The sequence below is a fragment of the Protopterus annectens genome, chromosome 10.part0, assembly GCF_019279795.1.
Source record: "Protopterus annectens isolate FY-2018-M chromosome 10.part0, PAN1.0, whole genome shotgun sequence".
Classification (NCBI taxonomy): Eukaryota; Metazoa; Chordata; order Ceratodontiformes; family Protopteridae; genus Protopterus; species Protopterus annectens.
Genome location: NC_056744.1, coordinates 52,324,510 through 52,347,199, shown reverse-complemented (window position 1 = coordinate 52,347,199; position 22,690 = coordinate 52,324,510). Strand labels below are relative to the sequence as shown.

General features: G+C 44.1%; 1 protein-coding gene across 1 annotated transcript in view; it reads left to right on the top strand.

Annotated features, from left to right (window-relative positions):
* The window catches only part of NARF (nuclear prelamin A recognition factor), a 700,547-nt gene that overhangs the window by 559,710 nt on the left and 118,147 nt on the right, over nucleotides 1–22,690 (top strand). The window contains exon 9 of the mRNA XM_044085012.1: nucleotides 7,400–7,472. Coding sequence (XP_043940947.1) covers nucleotides 7,400–7,472 — 73 coding nt within the window. The remainder of the gene's footprint in view (nucleotides 1–7,399; nucleotides 7,473–22,690) is intronic.

The following is a 22,690-nucleotide window of genomic DNA, read 5'->3' as shown; positions in this document are numbered from 1 at the left end:
TCTGGACACTGTCATTCAAATAATACCTTGCATTCAAAAGGAATTTTTGTGGTGGGCTCAGGAATGTCACCTAAACAAGGGACTCTCTGTGACCCGGCCAGAGGCGAGTCAGATTCTAACGACAGATGCCTCAGACATAGCTTGGGGAGCTCATCTGAATGGAAAGTGGATACAAGACAAGTGGCCTGCCAGACTACAGCATCTACATATCAACATGAAGGAGATGTTAGCAGTCCAGTTTGCATTGAAGGCTTTCAAGGAGTTACTTCTTCCAGGGCAGGTGTTGATTCTAACAGACAACACAACTGTCATGTGGTACATCAACAAGCAAGGGGGGACACATTCTTATCCTCTATGCAGGCAAGCAATGATTTTGTGGGAGACTGCGCTCAGCTTGCAGCTTACTCTTCAAGCAAGGTTTCTGCCAGGAGCACAGAACTCCTTAGCAGATGTGTTAAGCAGGCAAATCATGGATCCCCACGAGTGGAAACTGGATCTTCATGTATTTCAAAATTGACAGTGTCATGGGGAACTCCAGACATAGATCTGTTCGCTTCTCCACTAAACCACCAGCTGCCAAAGTTTTGCACGAAAAGGTTTCATCACACAGCCTGGAAAGTGGATGCTCTTTCTTTCAGTTGGAAAAATCTTTATGTGTATGCCTTTCCACCTCTGCCTCTCCTCCCAAAGGTACTCCTAAAGGTCAGACAGGACAAGCCAAGGATGATTTTGATAGCTCCAGATTGGCCTCGGCAGCACTGGTACCCATTGCTGAGGAGTCTAGTAAGGAAGCCTCCTTGGCCCTTACCTTTGATTCCACACCTATTGTCTCAGAAGGACGGGCATCTACTCAATGTCAAGCTTCACTCTCTTCATCTAACAGCCTGGCATATTCTGTTTTGAACCATAGCAGGTCTCAGCTTCCTCAACAAGTTTTGAATGTGATTATGGAAGCTAGAAGACCTAGTACAAGGAAAGTGTACGCAGGAAAATGGAAGAGATTTTTATTTTGGTGTACAGCAAAGGATTTGGATGTTTCTGAGCCAAATTTGAGTGTGGCTCTTCAATATCTTACTGAGTTATTGGACAAAGGTTTGTCTTTCTCTTCCATTAAGATTCATGCTGCAGCAATTTCAGCTCACTATGATTGTGACCCACCATTGTTTTCTCATCCTTTGTTCAAGCAATTTCTTAGAGGGGCAAAGAATATAAGACCCCACGTAGAGCTCCTACTCCTGCTTGGGACCTCAATTTTGTGTTGGAGAAACTCACTCTACAACCTTTTGAGCCTGCAGCTACTGCTGAATTGAAATATTTGTCATGGAAGACTGCTTTTTTGTTAGCCATTACCTCTGCAAGAAGGGTGTCTGAATTGCAGGCCCTTATGGCGGTTGAGCCGTTCCTGATTTTTCATAAGGATAGGGTATCTTTACGTACTAATCCTTCCTTTATGCCTAAAGTGGTTTCTAGTGTGGCTTTAAACCAAACTATTCATTTGCCTACTTTTTATGCAGATCCCCAAAATAAGGGGGAAAAGATTTTGCACACTTTAGATGTACACAGGCAGTTGCGTTATTATTTAAGCAGGACTAAGGATTTTAGGCAGTCTCAGCAGTTGTTTGTTTCTTTTGCTTTGAGTTCTCAGGGTAAGCCTGTGTCAAAACAAACTATTTCTAAGTGGATTGTGTTTTGCATTGCATTTTGTTATTCCCATCATGGCAAGGAGATTCCAGCTGGGATTAGGCCTCATTCCACTAGGGCTACTGCCACTTCAACAGCATTTCTAAGGGGTGGCAACTAAGGATATTTTGGAGGCAGCTACTTGGAGTTCAGTGCATACTTTCTCTAAGCATTACCACCTTCCTCTTTACTCTAAATCTAGGGCTGGTTTTGCCACTGCTATTTTGCAGGGCATGTTGTCAGTTCCTGCTTCCTTATGATTTGCCAGCCTCCCTTACCTCTGCTTTGGGATTCTACCCAAGTGTTAGGACTGCAGCAATGTGGTATGAAGAACATAGTACAGTTTTGTACCTACCATAAATGTAGATGTTCAAGATCCACATTGCTGCAGTCCAATTCTCCCTCCTTCCCTCTATGTTTAGGGGTGATTGTGTGGATGGGGTTATACTCTTGTAAATTTGTATATTTTGTATATATATTTGGTGCAGGAGTGTGTGGTGTTTTTGGTTTTAGCCTTATCTTTTTAGGGTCTTCTGACATCTGGGGCAAGAAAAGACTGAGGATATGACGTCGGTCATGCGCATTTGTACCCTGACGTCCTGACGTCAGATTAATGCGCCATGACCGACGTCAGCCATATACTTTGGTATTCGGGCCGACTGGGACAGCGGACTACCCAAGTGTTAGGACTGCAGCAATGTGGATCTTCGAACATCTACATTTATGGTAGGTACAAAACTGTACTTTCCTTGTCTCCACCCCTCGTTTTTTTGGTGTGTTTTTTATGCCGAGGTGTGGACATTTATTTTTTTTGTTGTTCATGCATCGTCTTTTTTAGAATTCTGCCTCATTCTTACTTTTGGCAAGAAAGCTCTGAAGGGCTTGATGCCCAACTTATCTTTTAATCAACTGAAGGTTTGGGCACTTGGGAGGTGCCCTGAAGCTTTGAAAGCTGGGTGACTGCTAATATCCTTGGCAAGATATAACCTATATAACTAAGTCTACTGTAGTAGTGATCATTTGAACATAGTGCAGTTGTGTAAAATCTTGCTGTAACGGTAGATGTCATTGCCTTCACTGCTGCAGTATTCTTAACTTGTGGGATTCCCAGCCATGGAAGCCCAACACCCTGCCAGTCTACCAAAGACTCCTGTTGCTTTAAAGGTATGCCGAACATCACCCAAACACTCCTTGCAATAGTGTAGGGCATAAAGATATGACGTTCAGGCCTACCATAGTCAGAAACCATAGTCAGAACTGATTGTCCCAGTAGGAATACCTGTCCAAAGAGCCCTAGAGGTAATCTGTGCATCCAGGTAGGCGAAGGGCTAGGGGGAAGGAAGGAGGGAGCAATACTTCAGCAGTGAAGGCAAGGACATCTACTGTTTTGGTAACATTTTATACAACTGTACTATGTCCTTACATTCACTGCTGCAGTATTCTTAACATGTGGAAAAGTGCCAAAGCTCAAGAGGAAACTAGGGAGGTGGAAGGAGCAGAAGAGTCCCGTAAAAAGCCATGAAGAACAGCACTAGCAAAACCAGCCCTAGCTTTAGAGATACCATCCAACTTTTGGAGTACATGGTAAGGGTATGCACAGAAGTTCAGGTAGCTGCTTCAAGAAAAGAATTAGTATCTAAGCCCTTGAAAAAAAAAGCACCAGAAGAAGCCACAGCTCTAGTAGAATGAGCCTTTACTGAAGAGGGAAGGCTCTTGCCATTAAAGGTGTAACAAAAAGAAATAGCCTTATAAATCCAAAAATAAATAGTTTGCTTGGATTCAGCAAGTCCCAAAGATCTAGGGTTAAAAGAAACAAATAACCGATCATATTTTCTAATAGCTTCAGTCTTATCAGAATAAACCTTGAGTTGCCTATGCATGTCCAAAGTATGCAGCACCCTCTCACTGTCAGTTTGTGGAGAGGGGAAAAAAGGCAAATTAATAGACTGATTTAAGTGATGGTTCATTAACCACCTTAGGCAGAAAAGAAGGGTTAGTACACAAGGATGCTGTGTCCGCATGAAAGATCAACAAAGGAGTCAAGCCATAAGGACTTGTAACTCAGACACCCATCTGGGAGAAGTAGGAGCTAACCAAAGAAGTCTTCCAGGAACAATTTTGCAAGGAAGCTGAAGCTGCAGACTCAAAAGGAGCCTGAGTCAACTTCTCCAAAACAAAATTAAGATGCCAGGGAGGAGGAACAGGCTTCCTGGGTGGTCTAATATTAAGAACGCCTTTAAGAAATTGTTTCACCTCAAATCTAGAAGCTAAAGAAGGAGAAAAGGGCAGATAATCAGAGATAGCTGATAAGTGGGCCTTAATAGAAGAATAGGCCTAACCATCATTGAACAACTCACACAAATAAGAGAGAACCAAAGGAACATCCATACCAAGTGGGTCCAGGTTACAAAAGAGACACCAAATAGAAAACCTCTTCTATTTGGATAAGTAGGATTTCCTAGTAGTAGGTTTCCTGGCCTCCTGCAGGACTTGCAGCACATCCTCAGAAAAATAGGCGTCTATGAGGAATCAAAATCGTATCACCCACAGTGTCAGTTGAAATATGGACAGGTGGGGATGGATGAGAGACCCCTTGTCTTGTGAGAGTACATCCACCCTGTGAGGTAACTTGTGATGATTGCCCCTGGCTAAATGCAGAAGAGGGAACCAGTGCTGTCACAGCCAAAAGGGAGTCACCAACCAGATTATGGGGGCATCCTGTTGAATTTTGAACAGGACGTTTGGAATGAGAGGAAGGGGAAGGAATGCATAAAGAAATATCCCCTTCCAAGAAAATAATAGGAGGTCCACCTTCCACATCGGAGGACCTGAGACTCTGGCAAAAACAGAGGAAGTTGTCTATTCAGTGGGGATGCAAAAAGATCCACTTAAGGAATACCCCATTGTTGGATAATGTCCAGAAACATCCCTGTGAACCATCCATTCATGGGACTGAATTAAGGACCTGCTCAGAGTGTCTGCCTCAGTGTTCTGACGAGAAGGGATATAAACTGCCTGGAGAGTCCCTTGAAACTTGACAGCAAAATCCCGTGCCAGAAGTGCCAACCAGCAAAGAAGATAAGATCTTGTACCTCCCTGTTTGTTGATATACCACATCACTATGGTATTTTCTGTGAACACCTTGAGAGGTCTTGGAGAGAGGAGTATAAAAGGCCTGAAGAGCCAGCAGAAGAGCTCTCATCTATTTGACATTGATGTGCTCCTTTTGCTGACAAGGTGACCACACCCCCTGAACTTTAGGGAGCCAAATTTTGCCCCAGTCCCATGTTTGAAGCGTCTGAACAATTCTTGAGAGGGAAGAGGTGGATGAAAAGGGGTCCCTGGATTCAGAGCCAACTGCTGAATCCACCAGTGAAGTTCTTGGTGAGACAAGGGAGAGGAAGAATTACAAAGTCTAGAGAATGTGCATTTTGAAGCCATACTGACTTCAGAAACCACTAAAACTTTCTCATGTGAAGTTTGGCCAGAGAGAGCATCAGAATGGTGGATGCCATGAAACCCAGAGTTCTCAAACTCTCTGGTGGCAATGGAAGCTATAGGAAGAAGAGTGTGAAAGAAAGAAATGAGAGTTAAGGCCTTTGACGAGGGCAGGAAAGCCAGCATCAGCACTGTCTCAAACCTGCAACCCAGAAAAACATGATCCTGAGAAGGAGTCCGAGAAGACTTTTTGAAATTTATAGTGAAACCGAAACTCCGAAGAATGGAAATGGCAAAGTCAACATTTTGCAAAAGGGTCTGTGGAGAGGAAGCCTAAATCAGCAGATTGTCCAAGTAAGGAAATATGTGGATACCTTGAAGCCTGCAAAAAGCGGTCACATAAAGACATTTGGTGAACACCCTTGGGGCAGAAGAAAGGCCAAAGCAGAGAACTGAAAATTACAGGAAGCAACAGAGAAATGCAAAAACTTCCTGAAAAGAGGATGGATCAGAATGTGGAAATAAGCATCCTTGAGATCCAGCGACACTATATAGGCTTGAGGGAGCAAGAGAGGAAACAGGATTTGAAGGGACAACGTCCGAAAGGAAGCCACTTTAGAAAAGTGTTTAGATGAGAGAGGTCTAGAATAAGTCTCCAAGTGCCCTCTTAGCTGGGCACTAGAAACAGTCTGGAGTAGAACCCTTTCCCCCTTTGGGATACTGGTACCTCTTGAGTAGCATCTCGAGTCAAGAGATTTTGAAGAACCTCTGGGGAAAAAGGGAGGTTGTTCTCCAGAAGGCTGAGGAATCCCGATAAACGAAGGATGGGTTTTCCACACCATGAAATACCCCTGATGATTGACAGAAAAAAAAAAAAACGCAACAGGGCACTTATCTGCAACTGTAAAGTTGGCAAACAGGAGTAGGTAGTCACTGGAGAACACAAATCTGTTCAGCTGGCAGAAAACGGATGCAGGAAAACATACTGGTGAAAAGATATGTTCAGACTGGCGGCAAAGAAGTTCTGACTCTGGTTGGCATGAATGTCACCTAAATGCCCTACACTGTGCAAAGGAGCCTTTGGGTATGTACGGTGTACCTTTAAAGCAAAAGGAATCTTGAGTAGACTGGAAAGATGTCGAGCTTCCATGGTAGGGAATCTCATATGTTGAGAGTACTGCAGCAGTAAATGTAAGGACATCTACTGTTATGGTAAGTTTACTTACACAGCTGTACTTGTCTCTTATAGAGCTTTTCTCCTTGTACCTCCATTGAAAAGGATTTGCCCCATTGAAATTTCCTGGTAAACGTGTGCAGTAAAAATAAAACATGGTATCATGTAATACTACCACTGCCGAAACAAATTAGAGTTTGTGTTACAAAAGGTTTTTACTTTAAAGTTTGCAAAAAACAACAGTTTTTTATTTACCAAGCTCTTGTAGTTTTTATGTTTTTAGTATACTGAATATTCAAAAGGTTTTTGCTGACATTTTTATCTGTTGAACATTCCTACTATAAGCATATATTGCCTTCTTTATTTTGCACCTCTTCACAAAGCACTTGAAGCTCCCTCCCCCAGCAGAAAAGAAGAGTGCCTCACGTAATTGTATGGAAGCTGAAATGGAGCAAGTTGCTGAGGAGAGGTTGTGAGTAGACAACTGAGGATTGGCTCTACACTCTGCCCCCCCCCCCCCCCCAAAAAAAAAAAAAAAAAAAATAGGACATTGCTGCATCATAGGACTTTTGCAGTCATAGTAATTGTTTAATACATGTTCTAACTGCTTAGAACCAGTTGCAACAGAATTTTCTTATTTAAGTAGTAAAACTCCATTTTTCAGAAAGCTGTCAAAAGTGGTGTACTAATGCATAATTTGTAGAATGCCTTGAACTGATAAGCTGTGTGAGTATTTGTGACATGCAAGAAAATCACTGCTTTATTTTTTTAGATTATTGTGCATTAATTTTGATGGTCCAAAGTTTCAATAGAAATTATACATTTGTTTAGTTTCTAACGGGTAAAAAAAACTGCAGCTACAGTGCAAGAGCATGGGTAGGATGACTTGTTTAGGCATGCCAGCGTTTCCTTTTTTGAATTGTGTTTTGGATACAAGCACTGTTTTCTTTTAAAAAAATATTACAGGGTCATCTGTTATAACGGCGATGCTTGAATTGGTATCAAAGAAGTTACTAGGGTGGATGATGTGTGAACTAAAATGTTCATTGATCTGGATTTCATTTTCTAACACGCATTCTGAAAAGCTGTACTCTCCTTTATTTGCAGGTGAAATACTTCAAATTGTGGAGCAGAAAGGTGTCTCTCTGCATGAGCTGGAGCCTTGTCCTTTAGATAATGTGTAAGTAATAGTGTTAAAGCACTGAAAGAATACTGTATTTAGGCATTTAAAAAAATTCTCAAATCTGACATCAGAGAAACCTCCCTGGTGGGGTCCCATGGTTGTTTCTCATCTCTTCCAGTTAGCATTCTACATCTTTTTTCCATATGTTCCCTTGCCAAGGGACTGATGTGGTCCTTTGAAGACTCTCTGATGTCACACTTTGACTGTATAGGTTCACACATTCCTCGTTCTTGCTTTTTCATTTTTGGGGTTAGCACTGTTGCATCGTGATCCTTGCCATCACTACAAAATATTCCTCCGTTCACATGCCTTTTCTATATGGGATCATAGGAAATTACTAGACTATTGGTCCTGATGCCCTTACAAGCCTAGCCAAGAATTTAGCCCATGTTCCAACAAGTCAGCACCCTATGCCACTGTCCAGCAGGGACATAGGTGGAATCCCAGGGAGTGTATTTTCTGTTCCCCATACAGTTATCCAGGTTGCGCTTAAAAAGGTTTAATGAGGTACTCTGTTTTACATGGAGAGGGAGTCTATTCCACAAAAGGGGGAGTCTCTGGGACACATCTACCCCACCAACAAGTCCTGTTGATGTCGCAGACCTAGTTGAGGTCTCTCGTGCGGGTTACTCGAGTGGAGCTTGACTTGCGGATATGCAGCAGTCCCATCAGGGTGGGGTCTGAGATTGCTTTGTATTCCAGACAGAGGTCTCCTGAGGAGTCTATAGGAGACTGAGTAAAGGGAGAGGGCTTTTAGCCTATGTAGGGTAGATGTTTGAGGCCATGGATTCTCAGGCTGAGGAATCTCTGTGGTCTCTCCAGCTGCTGCATGTGCTTTGTAGGGTACATGCCAAAAGGGGCATTGTATTCAATAATCGGTCGTATAAGGGAAGAGTACAGGGATGTTATGACCACCTTGTCTCTGGATGAGATATCCTTACTAATGAGATGGGCCATGTAGAAAGCTTTCCGTACAACAGAGGTAGTATGGTGGTCAAAAGTCAGTTTGCTATCAACCTGGGTTCCCAAGTCCCTCACGTCTGATTGTGTGCTTAGTGCCTTATTATCAATGTGATAATTTGTGTGGACATCATTCTCCCCAAAAGGGATGATGATGCATTTTTTGGCCTTCAGTTTGAGGCCATGTTTCTGGGATCAGTCATTTGTTTGGGTGAGACTCTCTCGGAGGATGTTCACATCACTAGGGAAATTGATGACGGCATCCAGTTTGCAGTCATCTGCAAACTTGGTCAGCCATAGCACCTCTGAGATGTATTTCGCAAACACCAGAAGCCCCAAGATCGATCCCTGGGGTACACCGCTTATTTTACAGATCTACTACTTGAGGTGGTTTCCCCTATTTTGACTAGGTGGGTTCTGTCAGTGAGCCAGTTTGCTACCCACCTGATAACATATGGATTGGTGCCTAATTGAGATTGTTTATCTATTATACCTGAGTGGGGAATAGTATCGATATCGTATTGGCCAGGTCAAGGTAAGCAGTGTGCACTGTCTTCCCCTCGTCTGTGGCCTTGGTGACTGCCTCAAAGAAGTCAACCAAATTTAAAAGGCATGACCTCCCCATGACAAAACTAAACTGTGTAGGATCAAGTGTCTGGAGATTGCCAGTGTCCTTGTTAATAAGGTCCATGATAATCCACTCCATGGCCTTGCAAATCAGGTTAGTTAGGCTGATGGGTATATAATTTCGTGGATCGGTGGATGCTGCACCTTTGTGCAAAGAATGACTGTAGCTGTCCTCCACTCGGCTGAGACAAAGCCAGTACTCAGGCTTTGGTTGAATAGGGTGGCCTAATGGTGCTGCAAGTTCCTGCCTGAGTTCATGTAGGATGCAGCCTGGGATGTTATCTGGTCCCATGGAGGCTGTATTTTTTGCCTGTGAGAGGGCAGTGATGACTTGCTCCCTAGAGATAAGGGGAGGGTGGCAGGTACTGGGGATGTTCTATTTTACTGGTGGGGGGGCACAGAGGAGTGAAGTTTTCACTGAACCTGTCTGCCAGCAGGTTGGCTATATCTACAGGGTTTGTGTATGTGGTGTCCTTGACCACCAATTCTGAGCAGATCTAGGTGCTTTCCTTGAGATTCCGGGCATATGTGACGAAAGCCTTATGATTGTCTTTAGTAGATGTGTCCCGTTTGGACTCTGCTTTGGATAATTTCACTAGTGCTCTTATTTGCTTATTCAGGCTAAGGAGAGATTGCTTCCAATTAGACACCTGCTCCTACTTGGTCCTGGACAATAATTTTTTCCTTTTATTATAAGAGTTTATTTATTGTAGATGTCCACCAGACAGGTTTACTCTTCCTTGAGGAGGATGAATTTGTCCTGTCTGGTATTCCTGATTCCATGCTGCTGTATAATGCTCATATAGTAATTTGGTGTAAGTTTGGACATATGTGCCAGTTTCTGTGGAGGGGGAGGGGGCTGTGAAGCCGTTTATGCCTTCTCTCAGGAGGTTGTAATCAGCTTTGGAAAAGTTTTTTTATTTGACCCTAGCTGTTACTGAAATTTCTAAGTTGTCGTGAATGGTGGAAGGACGCTGTTCACAGGACTGATGGGAGGTCCGTTTTGACATATGTGAGACATGCTAGAATTAGGTGTCTGAGACTTATTTAGAGGGTTGACTTGGGTCTGCTCACCCTAGACATACATCTGCATTGTCATGGTCCCCTAGGCCTTTTACGGTCAGGGAATGTCCACAGTTAGTGAGTACAGTTCCACTTCTTTCTGCGGAAGACATGAGGCTTGAAAGAAATGCATGCCTTGCTTCTACTGGAGGAGGGATGCATACCAGGGTGCCAAAACTGCTTTCCCCCACCTAAATTGTTCAGTCCTCAGTTGTCCATCGTGATTGTAGGAAGTGAAAATTTAAGTTACACTGTCATAGGTTTGGGTATTCAGGGAAGAATGTTCTTTTCCTACAGCTTCCCCCCGAGCCCAACTGCAATGTTAGGCCCTAGTGGAGGAAAAGAAAAGGATAAGAGATAAAGTACTTGTACAGATCTTGGGAACCAGAGTCTCGGGTTCTAGATTTCATCCTTGGAGATTTCCTTGTGATGTCAGCACTAGATCCATCACAGGCATGTCCCACCTGTGTGAAGTTGGCATCCACATACAAGTCCCCATTGATCCATGCTTATGTTTGTTGTTGTGTCTTTTGGCTTTTCCCGGTTAGAGGTCGCCACAGTGGAACTGCGGTCTGCTAATGATTTGTGTGAGCCCAAATACTGTAATGAATCTCAGGCTTTTGGAAGGGGCTGGTCTTCCTCCCCTGATCACTCTTCCAGGGGTCTGAGCAATGGGAGCCTTTTTTTTTTTTTTTGTTTGAGAAGGATGCGGCTTCAAAGTGTCTGGGCTTTTCTCACTCATTGGATGAAGGTCTTCATTAAGGAAAATAGTTGGTGTTTGGGGAATTGCCTGTCCTATCTTGTGAGCTGTTCCTGGGACTTATTACCCATGTCTTGGTACTTCTTTTCCTTGGAGCTAGTCTTGTGAATGCCATGGGGTCAGACTAAAGCAGGGCCTGTTGCTTTGGTCTTTTGATGTTGTGGTCTCAAGGTTTTGATTTAAAAGATTTTGTATCAACATTTTCATAGTAAACCTGTAATACATACACACACACGTATATGTATGTGTTTGTGTGTGTGTCTGTATATTTTGATATATATATAATCTATACACACACACACACACACACACACACAAACGTGTGTGTGTATATGTGTATGTAGGGTCTACATCATTAGACCGAACTTTCACTTACCCGACTTTCATAATGCCTAGACGAAAAAGCCAACAGCCCCATATCACCAACATCCTGGAACACCAACTTTCCACTCTAGTTAAGTAACTGCTTGGCCACCATGTTGAACTTTGCCCCTTACCCCCGTGGTAGTGCGATCTCTGAGTTGGTATATGTAGTTGGGGGGGGGGGGATAACTTTGCTTTGGTTTTAATTTATTTTTCAAGTTGTCTGAGCGGTTACTAACCTGGAGTAGAAAGTTGTCGTTCTGGGATCTCAGTGATATGGGGTTGTCGGCTTTTTTATCTCGGCATTATGAAAGTCGGGTAAGTGAAAGTTTGGTCGACTGAAGTAGACCCATATGTACACATTAACTGTTTAACTATAAAGTAACCCAGCAAATTGTTTTATAGGGAGGAGGGCCGGCTAATCCCTAGTAACTCCTTGTTCTCTCCCCCCCCCCCTCAAATAAATTCCTTCACCTCTTTATTATCCTTTTCTCTGGTTGATAAAAACACGCCTGTCCTGTATGTAAGATTAAGGGGACTAAAAACCTTTTCACTGCTTGTATGTAATTATTAATTTCCATAATCATATACTTACCCATATTTTACTTTATCTTTTTAGTTTTTTAGTACATATCATTAACCGCAATTACATAATTCTTTTTCATCCATATCCCTAGATACTTCATCTTATGTCGTCCCTATAAATATAGGTACTGCTGAACCATTTTGTGTGTGGTTACATGGTTTATTGCTACAGCCTTCGTTTTGTTTTCATTTTTTTTGTATCCTGAAAAAAAAACATGAAACTGTTTGAAATATTTCACTTGACTGAAACTTCCCTTGCAGGAGTTACCAAAAACAAGATATCATAAGAAGATAATAGTATCATCTGCAGATAAAGATAACTTTTCTTGAGTGCCATAGCAGTTATATCTTTGATTTTGTGAATTTCATATTTTCTCTGCCAGCAGCTATAAATATGAAGCAAGTAACAATGGAGAAAGAGGACATCCTTGCTTTCTTCTCTGTTCAAACACAGCTCCTCAGAGAGGAGCCATTCCACCTCAATTCTTACCTCCGATCCTTCATATATCTTTCTTATTATCTCTGTTATTTTATCAGGGAAGGTAAAAGCCATCATTGCCCTACTCATAAAATCCTGGCTGACTGTATTGAATACTTTCCCCTGTATCAAGACTCTCCAGTATTAGCAGCGTTTCCCCCTGAATCACCATTGTTCTATTACGTTTGCCTCCTCTCCACAAAACATCAGTGATCCACATCTGCTGACTTTCACAGGATAGTTGTTTTAGTATAGGTTTAACTAGGGCAACTTTCCAAATGTTGGGCATGTCATTGTGTGTTATGCAGAGGTTATAAATATGGGCATGGGGATGTTAAAAAAAAATTTTTGGACTGTAGTGCAGAAAGCATGGTAACATATTATACCCTGCAAGCGGGGGTGGCATCCGTGGGAATTTAGCTTAACAAAGGATGTGCCGTTCGTTTGTCTCTATTACGAATAATAAGAAGGCTTGGGGTTTTGTTCAGATGCTTTAATATATATAAACACATTAGGATGGGTAGCAGCATCTTTAATTATGAATGATCTAGTTAACAAACAGAGCTTACATACATACATGTATGTGTTGCATGTCAGTGCAATGTCTTAACCAAGTACCTGTGCAATGCTAAAGTCTCATGCAAGTAAGTGTTCAGTTCAAAAAGTGTTAAAATGTGTTTCTAATTATGTGCAATATTAGTATGTCTACCTGCATGTCTGTGATGTTATAGCCAGGTGTTACATGTGTAAATGTCTGTGAAAGTAGTCTATATGTTGTCTGCACATTCAGTCTGGAGATACAGAATTTCGTTCAGTTTTTGCACTTGTGTGATTTCTGAATGACAATAAAGTTTACTTTGACATGTTTACATCTAAACAGCTAACTACAAAATGGCAGTCAGGTTTATTTATACTGTAGTACGAGTCCTTTGATAGCTTCTTAAAGGTATATACACACCTATTGATCTACATCCTCCCTCTTAAAATGATTGCCCTTCATGCAAAATAATGTTAGAGCTAGGCTTGCAGTACTGTGTACATTAGAAACAAACAGTGTTCATGTTTAAGTTACTTGATATCTGCTGCAGGGTTTAGAGATTCAACTATATCTCGTAACATAACAGTTGGAACTAGATTTAGCAATAGGGACAGTCTGCGGTGCACAACTCGTATCAGGAACTTCTGTTTTTGTCATAGAAACAGGAATGTCCTCTCGAACGTCCTTTGGAATTGGAACAAACAGCTCTGAGAGAGTCTCTCTCGCTCGCAGGCTATCTTTTGTGGTATAGGCTCAGACACTGGTCACAGATATTTCTGATTCCACCTAAAAGTTGCTCTTTCTGATTCTATAATGTATGACCTCAGCTCTGGACCAGTATTTTTCACGACACCAATCTGATCATAACCTTTAGACGTTTGCATCCTTACCACTTCTCCCTCTCATAATGGATTGAGCATTCTGCTAGACTTATAGTAGAAGGGACTTCTGGGTTATGCGTTTCTTCAACAGGTTGGCTTTCACTGATCTGTTGTTCTTGACACATGGAACCATCAGTTGACTACTGAGTGGCAGTATGGACGTTCTTCGTGTTTAACTGTTGCAGTCATCACATGTGGGATGTCCTTCATGGATGCATCTGCAGTCATAACAACTGGGTTGTCCTGTCGTCAGGCAGCCCTTCAGTCGGCCGGATTCCAAAGTCCGGGTCCGGCTTCGGCTGATGTCGCACTTCACCCGACGTCATCTCTGTTGGTCTTCGGGTATAAAAGCATCAGCCGACGCCATTTTCCTCAGTCTTTCTTGCCGCGTGGCGCCCGAAGCAGAAGCTGTTCGCAAGTGCCGGTCGGTCGGATCCAGAGATTACTTCTACCGAATACTACTTCGAAGACTTCTAAAGCTAAGTACCCCGTTGGGGACTCTTTCTTGCCTCAGCCGATGTCAGAAAAAGTTAATAATTGTTTAACCTGTGGGAAACAAATACCTCATAAAGATTTCCACTCTTATTGTCTGCCTTGTTTAGGCCCAGCCCACGACGTAGCAGCCTGTTCGGCCTGTGCTTCTTTCAACCGACGAACGCTTAGGCGTCGGTCGGAGTTTGCAGAACAGTTTTTCGGTTCTGATTTTGCGTACATTATGCCGTCGGATCCTCCGACTACCCAATCTGCCAAAAACCGCAAAGATAAAGACCGACACTCGCGGTCCGCGGTTTCAGCCAAAACCATGGTTAAGCAAACCGCGAGTGTCTCGGTTTCGGCCGAAACCGAATAAACTGATCAAAGTACAGCTGAACCTATCTCTACAACTGAGGCCCCTGCTACCACTCTTGAATCGGCCTCAGAAATTTTATCCACTACGGTGGTTGCCACTGACTTATCAGACACCATTCCCTTGGATGTCTCTACCCCAGCACGTGGTGCTGCTAGGCCTCCAGCAGCCATGTCCATTAAGGCCTTCGCCAGGGCTAAAGCAGCCAAGACTACTAAGACAGTGCCTGTTAAACCCCCCACAACCAGGCCCTCTTCTAGTTCTCAAATGCTTACTTTGGCAGAAGATTTAATTTCATTAATTAGAGGATCTCAATCTCACCCAGACAGGGCCTCTCAGCCCCAGAGAAGAGACCTAGGGCAGAGCCCCTGAGCCAGTGTCCTCTGATGATTCTGCTGACGAATCAGACATAACTGACCAGCCAGAGGCTCCTTTCTCCAATTTTGAAGATTCTGATGCTGAAGAATCCATTCCAGCTGCTTCCCCACCAGAAGAATTCTCCTTTGGGGAAACCTTACATGCCATGCGAGAGCAGTTCCAATGGCAGCAACAGGATTTTTCAGACTCCAGAAAAGACTTAGGACCTTTCTGCACCTCCCACAGCACAGGCCCTTAGCTATACCTCCTGTTCTCTCTGTGGTGGATGATGCTTTCAATGATGTCTGCTCCGCTCCAGATTCTTTACCCCAGCCCCTGCCAAACCAGACAGATTTTACAGGGTGCCAGATACTCATCACCACCTTTACAAGGCCCCACTTGCAGACCCGAAACTATATCCCAGGGTCCCAAGGCAGTAGCAGCGACCATAGCTAAAACCCTATTCCTTCTGAAAGGGAAGCAAGGTCATTAGACAGATGGGGTAAAAGGTCTACACTTCAGCTACTCTCTCAGCTAGAGCTTTAAACTGTCAGTTTCACATGATACAATACCAAGAGTTTATGCTTGATCAGTTAACTAAAAACTAACCACTGATGAATCTCTTGATAAGAAATATGTATTAGAAATGGTAAATAACATACAACAGGTTAGCAACCATTCCTTAAAATGTGGCTATGATGCACTGGAGGCTTCATTTAGATCAGCCATGACTGGCACAGTGATAAGAAGGCATGCATGGCTAAAGGAGCAAGCTTTACCGGATCATGTTAAAGCTAAGTTGCTAGATGCTCCTATGGATAAGACAAGTTTGTTTGGTACACCTGCCCAGCAGGTTATGAAGAAAATGGAAGAAAAGGCAAAATCTGTTCAAACGGTTAAAGATTTCTTGCAGGTTCAAACCCAAGGTTTAGCAGGAACTGGCCTGCCAAAATTGGTCCTTTCCTGACTCCACAAAATTTCAAAGGGGCAGGAATAGGCGTTCCAGAGGCAGAAACCAATCCAGAGGAGGTGCTTACAGAGGGCGACAGTGGCAAGGTAACAACAGAGGCACAGACACAACCACTGCCACTACATCAGCACAACCACAGTGACTTAACCCTAAATCCGCCTACCAGGGAACAAATAGCAGCTCCTCTAGGCGGAAAGTTGACCTTATTTTCAAAGAACTGGCACTACATAACAAAAGACAAGTGGATTTTACAAACCATAGATCAAGGTTACCGGTTTCACTTCCACACTTTACCAGTCAAAAGAGGAATGCCAAATCTACCTCCAAATCAAAAAACAGAGGCACTACAACAGATAATGGAGTTAGCAAACATGAAAGCTGTGGAAGGAGTGCCAACAGCAGAGCAAGGAAAGGGGTTCTACTCCAGACTATTCCTAGTTCCAAGAAAGGAAAAAAGTTGGAGACCAATTCTCGACCTGTCCACCTTAAATACATACATCATTGTCCCAAAATTCAAAATGCTGACCCTACAGCAGCTTCTTCCCATGCTGGGCAAGGAGTCTTGGCTGGTAACTCTAGATCTCAAGGAGGCATACCTGCACGTCCCCATTCGACCAATCTGCAGAAGATACCTCAGATTTCTTGCAGGATCAGAGCACTATCAATTCTCAGCATTGCCCTTTGGCTTATCTACTGCCCAGAGTATTCACAAAATGCCTGGCATCAGTAATCGCCCATTGCAGACTACAGGGAATTCAAATTTACCCATACCTGGACGACTGCCTGCTACAAGGGGACAACAAAAGCAAGCTGACAACAGATTTACAAAGGGTCATTTACTTGCTACAAGCACTGGGATACACAGTCAATTTACAAAAGTCAAGGCTGATACCATCCCAAACAAGGACATTCTTGGGCGCGGAATTGGACACAGTAAAACAAATGTCATTCCTGACTACAGAAAAACAAAAAGAACTCCCTCTTTACTTCTTGGCACTAACAAAACTGAACAAGTTAACAGCAAGAAAAGTACTGCAGGCCTTGGGCTTCATGGCATCATGCATAATCTTGGTCCCATTTGCCAGACTACATATGAGAAAACTACAGTGGTACCTAAAGAATTTATGGACCCAACACAGACACAGCCTAGAAACAGAAATCCCACTAATTCCATGCTTAAAGCAGGAGTTCCTATGGTGGGCTCAGGCATGTCAGTCAAACCCAGGCCTACCCTTTCGCAGATGTCAAGCAAGCCAGACCATCACAACAGACGCTTCAGACCTAGGATGGGGGGCCCACATGCTGGACAAATGCGTGCAAGGATTGTGGACACAGGATCAACTTCACCTGCACATCAACCTAAAAGAAATGCTGGCAGTAAAACTGGCAATCCAAAAGTTCAAACCATTTCTCCAAGAGGGCCAGTTGATGATAAGGACAGACAACACCACAGTCATGTGGTACATCAACAAACAGGGAGGCACTCATTCATACCCCCTATGCAGAATGACTTTGGAGCTGTGGACCCTGGCACTCAGCTACAACATCCAGTTACAGGCAATATTTGTACTGGGAAAAGAAAATACTCTAGCAGACATATTAAGCAGAACCACATCGGATGCCCACGAATGGAAGCTGCACCCGGACATCTTCAAGACCATCTCAAAGAAATGGGGAATGCCCCAGATAGATCTATTCGCATCACCTCTCAATCACCAGCTCAAAAAGTTCTGCACAAGGACATTCCACCCACTAGCATGGAAAGTGGATTCGCTCTCCTTCAGCTGGAAAGGCCTAACAGCATATGCATTCCCACCTCTTCCCTTGATACACAAAGTACTACTAAAAATCAAGGAAGAACGTCCAAGGATAATCCTGATAGCTCCAAACTGGCCAAGACAACACTGGTACCCACTGCTGAGGAGCATGTCTCGGAACAATATGTGGCCAATACCCCTGATGCCTTTGATGTTAACTCAGAACAACTACAGCATCATACATCCAAACCTAAAAACGTTGCAACTGACTGCATGGAACATCACATAGCAGCAGCTAATCCAGAACTTTCCCAAAGAGTTAAAGACATTATTCTTGAAGCACGCAGACCTTCAACAAGAAGGAACTATGCTGGAAAATGGAAAAGGTTTGTCATTTGGAGTACGGAAAGAGGAAAAGATGTGTCAAACATAGATATGCCTAACATTCTGGAGTATCTGGCCGAACTTCTTCATTCAGGCCTGTCCTACTCCTCCATCAAGATACATGCATCAGCTATTTCAGCAGAATACAGCTTTGATCCACCTATCTTTTCGCACCCTTTGCTCAGGCAGTTCCTCAGAGGAATCAAGAATGTAAAACCTCCAAGGAAACCACCATTACCAGCTTGGGACTTAAACTTTGTGCTAGAAAAGTTGACACTATCACCCTTTGAACCAGCAGCAACAGCTGACCTACAACACCTGTCATGGAAAACTGCTTTCCTACTGGCAATTACTTCAGCAAGGAGGGTTTCAGAACTACAGGCCTTAATGGCAGTGCAACCCTTCCTAATCTTCCACCAAGACAGAGTGTCCATGAGGACTAATCCTACATTTATGCCTAAGGTGGTATCCAGAGTGTCTTTAAACCAGGCAATCCACCTACCTACCTTCTTTCCCAACCCACAAAACAGAGGGGAAAGAATACTGCATACCTTGGATGTACATAGACAGCTACGCTACTACTTGGACAGAACAAAAAGTAGCAGAAAGACTGACCAACTTTTTGTAGCCTATGCAACAGGAAGGGAAGGAAAAGCTATTTCCAAACAGACAATCTCCAAATGGATAGGAAATTGCATACGATTCTGTTACTCCTTCCATGGAAAACCAATTCCACAGAACATAAGACCTCATTCTACAAGGGCAACAGCCACTACCACAGCCTTCTTACGAGGAGTGGCAACCAAAGACATTATTGAGGCGGCTACTTGGACCTCCGTGCATACATTTGCCAAGCATTATAATTTGCCTCTATATTCCAGATCCCGAGCAGGGTTTGCCACTGCTGTACTGCAAGGGATCCTAAACACACCATAATCTACTTTTATCCTCCTCCCTAGTTGGCTATGGTATTCTACCCAGTTGTTATGACTGCAGATGCATCCATGAAGGACATAGTACAGTTTTGTACCTACCATAAATGTAGATGTCCGAACTGGATAGCATCTGCAGTCAGGATTACCCTCCCTCCTTCCCCTCTGTGGTACTCCTAGGGTGTTTACCCTCCTAATAGCTAGCTGGTGGGGGGGAGTCTTTTATGGTGTATTTGTTTGTATATATGTACATACATGCTTATTTTTGTGTTTACCTCTATCTTTTTGGAAACATTGGCATCTATCCAAATTTTAGCCTTCAAGAGGGCTACTGGCATCTGGGGCAAGAAACACTGAGGAAAATGGCGTCGGCTGATGCTTTTATACCCGAAGACCAACAGAGATGACGTCGGGTGAAGTGCGACATCAGCCGAAGCCGGACCCGGACTTTGGAATCTGGCCGACTGAAGGGCTGCCTGACGACAGGACAACCCAGTTGTTATGACTGCAGATGCTATCCAGTTCGGACATCTACATTTATGGTAGGTACAAAACTGTACTTTATCCCTGCTGGGTAGCCCACGGCCAGCCCGAATACCAGAGTAAAGATTTCCCTCCTGCGTCGGCTGTTCTGTGAGTGTGGCTGACGTCAGGTCTTCAGGGCTGTAAAGGGAAACAGCCGACGCCATTACATAATCTTTCTTGCAGTGCAGCCTGAAGCAGTAGCAGTTTTGCAAGTTCGTCAGTCGGCCGTTGTCAGAGTGAGAAAAGCAGTCTAAAGCTAAGTATCCCGTTGGGTAATCTTTTCTTATATTAAACTGATGTCAGAGAAAGCTAATAACTGTCTCAGTTGTGGAAAGCAGATCCTACACCGAGACTTCCATTCCCTCTGCATCACTTGTTTAGGCCCAGACCAACGATGTTCCAGGGTGTTGGTTCTGTGCCCTCTTTAATGCTCATACTATTAGAAGAAGAGCTGATACTGTAGCAAGGCATTTTAGTCCATCTTTTCAGCAACGCAAAATGGCATCGGTCTCTCAGGCAGTTTCTGACTTACCTAGGAAGAAAAAGGACAAGAATAAGGACAAGCTGCTAAAAGTTAGGCCCCCTCAAGACTACAGGCTACTCTTACTCAAAGCAAGGCTATGGCTGAACTCTGTGAGGTGCTGACAACAGCCAACGAACCGTTGCAGGCCTCTACCGAGACTCATTCAGAGTCCGGTACACCGCCAGATCAGCCTCCTCCAGCCGAGATGTTGCTTTCTCCTCAGGCAGTTGGGTCCAGAGCTGCTTTGCAGGCACCGGTTTCTGCTGAGATCCAACTGACATTCAAAGTCCGAATTGGACCGATGACCGCGCCATTGGCCAAATTGACTCTGTATAAGGCTTCTGAACCAGCTAGGCCCTGGCCTGAATCTACCCCCAGAAAAGGTCCCTTAACAGGGCCCCAGCCTCCTACCTACTACTAGCCAGCCTGCCCCTCAAGTCGCAGTAGCTGCTCAGGATGGCAGAAGACCTCATTACTTTGAACAGGGGTAACCAACCCCACCCTCCTATGCCAGCCAAAAGAAAAAGGGACACCGCCTCAGAGGTCCTCACGGGCCAGGAATCTGTTGATTCTGTTTTAGAGGACTCTAACATAGAAGACCAGCCGTAGCAGCCTTTGAGGACTCTGATGCTGATGACCCCATTCTGTCTGCTCCCCCCTCCCCCCGAGGACCTTTCCTTTGGGAAAGCACTAAATACCCTCAAAGAACATTTCCAGTGGGAGGCCCAGGACTTACCCCCCCCCCCCCCGAGTCTAAAAAGAGACTAAGGGAATTTCTTGATTTGCCTCAGCTTAAGTCTCTGGCCGTTCCTCCTATCCTTGATGTTGTAGAGGATGTTTTCTTAGAATCTGTCCTCTCTCCAGATTCTCTCCCTGCAGCGCCAAGAAACCCAGACAGATACTATGGGGTGCAAGACTCACAAATTTCTTTTTAAAAACCCTACTTGAAGACCCTGAATTAATTACTCAAGGCCCTAAGGAAGTTAGGGCCAGCTCTTCTAAAAACCCCATCCCAGCTGGCAAAGGAAGGCAGAAGATTAGACGGGATGGGTAAAAAAGTTTACACTTCAGCTACTTTAGCTGTCAGGGCACTAAACTGCCAATTTCACATGATAAAATTTCAATAGAATGTGCTGGAACTGATAAAACAGAAAATATCTGTCATGCCTGACAGTAGCACTACAAGAGAATTAACAGACCTCATACAGTCTAGCTCTCGGGCAGCAAAGCACTCCTTGCATTGTGGTTTTTATGCCTTAGAAGCCTCTATCAGGGCTGCAGCTACAGGATCGGTTATCAGAAGGCATGCCTGGTTAATGGAGCAACCTTTACCTGGCCAGGTAAAATCCAAACTTTTAGATGCATCTCTAGATAAGGAGCAGTTGTTTCGCCCCAAGTCTGAGGAGGTCATAAAGAAAATGGAAGACAAAGCCAAATCCATGCAGACTGCCAAGGATGTTTTACTGGTGCAACTTCCCAGGTTCAGCAGAAACTTCCCTACTAAGCAGTGGTCCTTTCCTTCTCAAGCAAAGCCAGGACAGAGAAAGGGACGTAGGGACAGAACCCCTAGGCCATAGGCACATAGCCAGCAAAGAACTAGGCAGTGGTCCTCTGCCATTCCTAGGCAGGGGAGTTGAAAACCCACTACCTTTTCCAGAGACTCACAATGACTCCCTATCCCCTCTGCCCCCCAGGTCCCCAGACAAGCTAGGAGGAAGACTCCCTCTTCCTAGAAAACTGGCAGACCATCACCTCAGATCTGTGGGTCCTGAAAATTATTACCACAGGATACAGATTTTATTTCAAAGAAGAACCCAGGAGGTCAGGTTACTTGGACGTCCCTGCAGGCCAGACAGCAGATGCCTTTTGTCAGAGCCAAAAGCTTTTTGCCCAGGGAGCTATAGAAGCCGTGCCCAAGGAACAGACCGGAAAAGGATTTTACTCAAGACTATTCCTGGTCCCCAGAATGGAGGGTACATGGTGCCCACTCCTAGACCTCTCCATCCTGAATCTTTCCCTTCTGGTTCCAAAATTCAAAATGTTAACAATACAAAAACTACTACCCATGCTCATGCCACAAGCCCGGCTAGTGACCCTAGATCTGAGGGATGCCTACCTGCATATCCCTATCGGACAGTCCTACAGAAGCTACCTAAAGTTCAGAGCAGGGTCCCAGCACTTTCTGTTCTCTGCACTGCCTTTTGGCTTATCCACTGCTCCCAGAGTCTTTACAAAGTGCTTGGCTCCAGTCATTGACTACTGCCGGCAGAGAGCCATACACATTTACCCCCACCTCGACGACTGCCTTATACAGGCAGATACCAAGGAAAAGCTCTTACATATGACCTCTCTGATCTCACTGAGATTCACCATCAACCTGGAGAAATCCCAGTTATTACCCATACGAAGGATTACCTTCTTGGGCACCCTTCTAGACACTTCCAAGCAAATGGCCTTCTTTCCCCCACCCAGAAGAAGACCTTTCTCCAGTCCTACTTCCAGCTGCACATTTACTCCTACCTCAACTACTGCCTACCTCGACCTTTCTCCAGTCCTACGTCCAGCAGCTGGCACAAAAGACCTGCCTCACAGCCAGGATAATAATGCAAGGCCTAGGATACATGGCTTCCTACATTCTGCTGGTACCCTTTGCCAGATTGCATGTG